Source organism: Bombina bombina, chromosome 6, assembly GCF_027579735.1.
Source record: "Bombina bombina isolate aBomBom1 chromosome 6, aBomBom1.pri, whole genome shotgun sequence".
Taxonomy (NCBI): Eukaryota; Metazoa; Chordata; class Amphibia; order Anura; family Bombinatoridae; genus Bombina; species Bombina bombina.
This window is the reverse complement of record NC_069504.1, coordinates 870,400,034-870,406,018: the sequence shown is the minus strand read 5'-3', so window position 1 is coordinate 870,406,018 and position 5,985 is coordinate 870,400,034. Positions and strand designations below refer to the sequence as shown.

At 32.3% G+C, this 5,985-nt stretch overlaps 1 protein-coding gene across 1 annotated transcript; it reads left to right on the top strand.

Annotated features, from left to right (window-relative positions):
* Nucleotides 1-3,620: 3,620 nt before the first annotated feature.
* LOC128664735 (olfactory receptor 6F1-like) lies at nt 3,621-4,451 on the top strand. The gene has a single exon (XM_053719543.1). It carries the CDS (start codon nt 3,621-3,623, stop codon nt 4,449-4,451), a length of 831 nt encoding a protein of 276 aa, XP_053575518.1.
* Nucleotides 4,452-5,985: the final 1,534 nt, after the last annotated feature.

Genomic DNA, 5,985 nt, shown 5'->3' with positions numbered 1-5,985 from the left:
ATAGAGTTAGTTAGTTACACAGATAAGTAGCGCCAAATGAGGCTAAAGTGATTATACAAAAACATGTAAATCATGTTAATAAAACTTAAACAATTTATTGTGCAAAATAAATAACAATAGGGTACCCTAATGTAAAAATTAAAATTGTTTCCAAATAGATTGTCCTGGGGAAAAATATTCAATTCCAATTAGTGTGTCCAGTAAGAAAAAAAAAAAAAGTTGGTATTAAGAAAAAAACTCTTATAGTATGTCCATCCCTGATAAATAGAATGCTTATGTGGATGTATTACCATATACAGTGAAAACTAGTCCCAGTAGATTGTAGAATGATTACTGTGACTTAAGAGCTCTGGTTAACTATTTTACAAAACATAAAAGTTCCACAAAACGCATCAAAAATACATTTCACACAAAATAACACTATCTAATAAAATTATTAAAATAAATATTGAAAACAAAAGTTATAATGGCTCAAAGTTATGAGATCTCAGGTGTTAGAAAAAAGGCAAGCAAAGGGCTTTGCCATTGAGAAACATACATATACTGTACATGTCTAAATATTTATATGTATGTATGCATATATATATGCCTATATATGTATACATATGTATTTATATGTGTATATATGTATTTACAGACATACTGTAGTTTTTAAACTACAAAACTACAAAATCATAAAACAAATGCAGAGACCACAAACAAGCTAAAAGCATATAACAAGTCAGTCCAAAACAAAAGGTTAATGCAAAAGCATAGTCAATGGAAGCAGAAGTCAAACCAGCAAATCTAATCAGTAACTGCCAGAGTAATTGGTAATAATTTAATACACAAGCAACCTCATTCTGCAAACACAGACTTTATAAAGACTACTACAATTAGGGCCTAACTGATCTTCTTGGCCACCTTAAAGGTACAGTACGCCTTTCAGCAGCAGGAACAGGAATCACTCTTTTAGACAAACACCTATCATGACAGATACATTATTCAACACTTTATTTTCTTGCTTCAAGTCTTTCCATATTAGATCACTCATTTCAGATCAACTTCCTTACATCTGACTTATTTTCCCTTCTCCCTTACCTTCTGTGTCAATTTGCTTTTCTTTAGATGATAAGCTTGAGAACTTCTATAATGTTGTTAAGTTTGTATAAAAGTTCACCTACTACTGTGTGTTCTCAAGGGCAGGGCATTCCCCTCCTTTTGTTTATGTTTGTTAATGCAAATAATGTCTGTTTTTATATTTGTACTGTACCACTGTATAGCGCATTGTAACATTAGCTTTATAAATAACAGATAATAATACTCTAATTGAGTTGGATGTATCACTATTATGGTTATCTTTATCCCCCTTTGTTTGAGTACACCCTGAATAACATATTAATTATTATGATTGAACATATACAATACAGCTAAATACCTCTAGGATTTGTCACAACAAGTGTATTCTGTAGTGATTTATTATATTGGTTCATTAGCTAAAACAGCTGTAAACCCCCCATGGGTACATTTTCTATAATATCAGCTGGCATATAAAAAGTTCTGAACGTTTTATTTTTACACAGAGGATTAGGACAGTCCATGCTGACTATTAAACAGACCGGTCTATTAAATAAAATAATAAAAAAAACACTGGTAAGAATTTACTTGCTTAACAATATATATTATATATATATACTGTATATAAAACTGTACTGTATATAAAATTCTTTTTTTTTGCTTAGAATGAACATAATTTACAAAACTTAGATCTCTTTGTATAAAACTAGCAATCAATTAAAGGAATATATTATTTTCACCGGAAAACCTAGCTAAAAGTAATTTATCAGCACCACTTGGACACGTAAAGAATGAAAAAATGTATAGCTTAAATCACTGATAATATATCAACTAATAATTGTAAGTAACATTTTAGAACAACTATAACTTTGGATTTGTGGCCTTTAATAAGCTGCTATGTAGTTTCTTAGCATTATTAGTCCTATTATTATTATTATTATTATTTGTACTATTATTATAAATAATGTAATTATCATTGTTATTATTTTAAGTAATCCTATATCACTTCATGACTAGAGACAGCATGTCATTGTTTGAAACACTGTAATTATATCTTTAAATATATTATTTTTAATATATTTTCCAAAAAAATATGTGCAAGACACACAAAAAGGTTATCATTTGATATAAGAAGATTGTTGTTAATACTTGTACATATGTCCCACCACTGACTTCTAGCTGATTATATTTATGAATGTCTGAGTGTATTTTCTCTGTCTAGTTGACTATAACTGACATGTTATTTTTTATCTTTTTGATAAATCCATGCTTTCTAGCAGGCATGTAAAATGCACAGTAAATATGCAGACAAGTTAAAATGAAGCCTTGTGTGGCACAGATTCTGTATTTGGCTAAGGTTATCAGACATATTAAACTATTGTTTTTGGCAATATGTAGATAAATATAGATCATTATTATTTGGTTTGTTTGTTTTTAATTATTTTTTTTAAACTAGTATATTTTTTATTTTAATAAAAAATATGTTTAGGTTGTCATGGGAATTAACAAACATACCCTCAATAACTCAGATGATTACACAAAGTGTAAACATTTCAATTCATTTTTTCAAATAGATATAAGCCCATTCTATGTAGCATTGGTATTGGATTGAAGAATGGTAGAAATTCCCTATGACACATTCAAATATTTGCTTATTATGGGCTAGACTACAAGCGGCATGCAAACAATTGCGCTCGGGTTTTCACGGTCGTTTGCACGCCGGTTAAATTGCACTCATCTTACAAGTTGAGCACAATCATTACCGCGATTTCAGAACTGTGGTTGACTGTTTCGCGAAATTAAATAGTGTCGCAAACACATAAAAATACATTACAAAATACAGTTACACTTTTTTTTTCTCCATTGACTTCTATGAGGGAATAGGTTATTGTTTGTGCGACAATCTAATTGCACTAGAAGTAAGCTGTTTGTGTCCGTTGGGTTGGCGTGAGAGGCATACAATTTACTTTCAAATAATAATACCAGCGCAACCAGATGAGCGCAAAAAGTTTAACTGTAGCGCAATTAGCTCTATAGCAGAAACGCAAAATACTGCTCCACTCAGTAATCTGGCTCTATATAATAATATGGTACAGAAAAATTGTATGATATGACATTAAATTATATTTGCTCACATATATTCTATATTTGAGTCTGGAATGTAGTATATTGAATAAAGAATGCATGCATTTGCCCCCCCCCCCCCCCGAAAAAAAGAAAATAATTCTAGCCCTGACTTCATTACAAAAAAAAAATCGAACTAAATATTTTATATAAAAGCTGGTTCTTTTAATAGTACAATTGTAGCACAATTAGTGTTTTTAAAAGAGAGATTTTCAAGAGAACAATGTCATTTTATAAACTAATAAATATTATGAATTAATAAATTTACCTTCAAGCCACACTGGATTTTACTGTATCAGAGGAAATAACAATCCAACCAATTTTTTTTTTGTCTGTAGGAGATGCTTCAAGACAATAATACTGTGGTAATGGAATTTATACTATTCGGATTTCAGCATCTTCACAATTATAAATTTCCTCTTGTTTTACTTATCATTATAATGTATACTGCTACAATTGCTGGAAATGTAGTGATCATTGCACTTGTATCTACAAGTCACCAACTCCATTCAACTATGTACACATTTCTTTGCCACCTCTCAATTGCAGACATCTTAATAAGTACTAACATTGCTCCCAACATGCTACAAGTCATATTACTAGGCAGAAGCTCCATATCTGCCAGATATTGCATTACACAATCTTATTTCTTTGGTGCTTCTGCGATTATAGAATCCTGCCTTCTTACAGTAATGTCATATGATAGGTATTTGGCCATATGTAAACCATTGCACTACACTTCAATTATGAGCCATAAGCTTCCTCATTACCTGGTTACTTGTTGTTGGATGTCTGGATTTGTTTTATCTGGACTCACTCATATACTCATAGCTGAGTTTGATTTCTGTGGCCCTAATGCCATAGACCATTTCTTCTGTGATTTGGCTCCTCTCCTTGAACTTTCATGCTCTGACACATCAATTGTACAAATTCAAGTATCTATTGCAGTCATTATTATGGGCCTTTTCCAATTGGTATTTATCATTGTAACTTACATCTGCATATTCATCTCCATCCTTCAGATTTCTTCAGTCACTGGAAGAAAAAAAACCTTCTCCACATGCAGTGCTCATTTGGCTGTTGTTTGTACTTACTATGGGACCATGATTATTTTGTACATGTCTCCTGCTAGAGGGTATTCACTGAACTTCAACAAAGCTCTATCTTTTATAAATTCTGTAGTGACTCCATTTTTTAATCCATTTATATACACTCTAAGGAATAAAGATATCAGGTTTGCCATAAGAAAAACAATATTTTCTAATTCATAAAGCTAATCTCAGAAAAATTGTGTTAACAACTTTGAATTTTAAAAAAATATCTCATGGCCCATGGTAAGTACTTCATATAAGTACAACTAAATGGTTATATTCAAGCTGTATGAACTATTTTAATGTTATTCTGTCCTCTTGTTTGCACCAGGGAGAGTGCTAAGGGACTATTAGTACTGAATAAAGGGATGACACAGGAAATGTGTGAAATAAGTTTTCAATAAAAGTAACCTATCTTAAACAATAAAAAATATACATTAGGCAATACTTAGCTTTGATTGTTAATGGCTTGTTAGTTGCTAAAGGTGGAATACACTGGCAGGGAAGAAGATAACAGTCACCACACACAGGAGGAAATCTATCTCGTCAGATGAAAAACACTTTGTAGAAGATCTTCAGTCTAGTCTCATCTCAACAAGAACAGTCCAGGTTCAACACTGTGATTATATTCAAAAGCAACACTGAACAAAGCTTTCAGTCTGCATCTATCTCTCCCTGCATGGCGTCAGAGAGACAGTTGTAGCTTACCTGCAGCTCTTTTATCCGCAGAATCACAGAACTATTTTTTTTATTACAAGACTGAGAACAATATATTAACAAGCCGTGATGATGTTACTTTCCCGCCAATTGTTTAAAAACATTATTTAATTAGTCATAATAAAGTTAGTTTCTCATAGCGCTATGTAATACTGGAAGCCTATATTGTTTATGTTGTGCAAGGAGCAGGGATGTAAACAAAGCCTTATTCCAAGGCCCTAGGTGTCCTGCAGTAACAGTTTATATGTTCTCTAAAAGCACAGTTTTTATTTGAAGTGCTAATAAATTAACTGTTTGATTAATTATATTTGCATGGAATCATGATGTGTCTAATCCCTTACAACTCTCAATGTTTAGTCATCTATTCCTTGTACCTAGGATTGCTACCTCAGCCATGTTTTCCTTCAAAGTTATGAGTTACATGTTTTGCAGGGTGTACAGGGAGGAACGTGCATTGTGTTTCTAGACAGCAACGGTCATATTCCATATGAAAAAGAGAGAAAGGTGGACAGTAATAGAGCACTCAAAGAGAATCTAATACCATAATAACAGTGTAAGAGGATAAGGCAGGAGAGGCTGCCAAGGTGGGTTGACAGGTGGCCCTCAGTTTACAACGGTTCAATTTGCACCGTTTCAGAATAACAACCTTTTTTTTCAGTCATGTGACTGCTATTGAAAAGCATTGAGAAGCAGTGCATTGATTAAAATAGCCAGTATGTGGAGCTGTCTGCTTGTGTTGCAGCAAAGATATGCAAGCCAAGCACACAAGCAGACTGAAATTAATCAGTGTAGCTAGCTAGACCTGAGCTATGGAGCAGCTTTCAAAGGAACAAGATCTTCCTGTCTATAAATCAGTCCAGACTGGAATGCATAGAAAGAACTGTTTGCAAAAAAATGCAAGTAAAGTCTGTGTTGTGTGATTATTTTATTAGGTTTATAATACTGTTTAGCAAATGTTTTTGTTCATTTAACTTAGTTTAATTATATATTTTGTGTT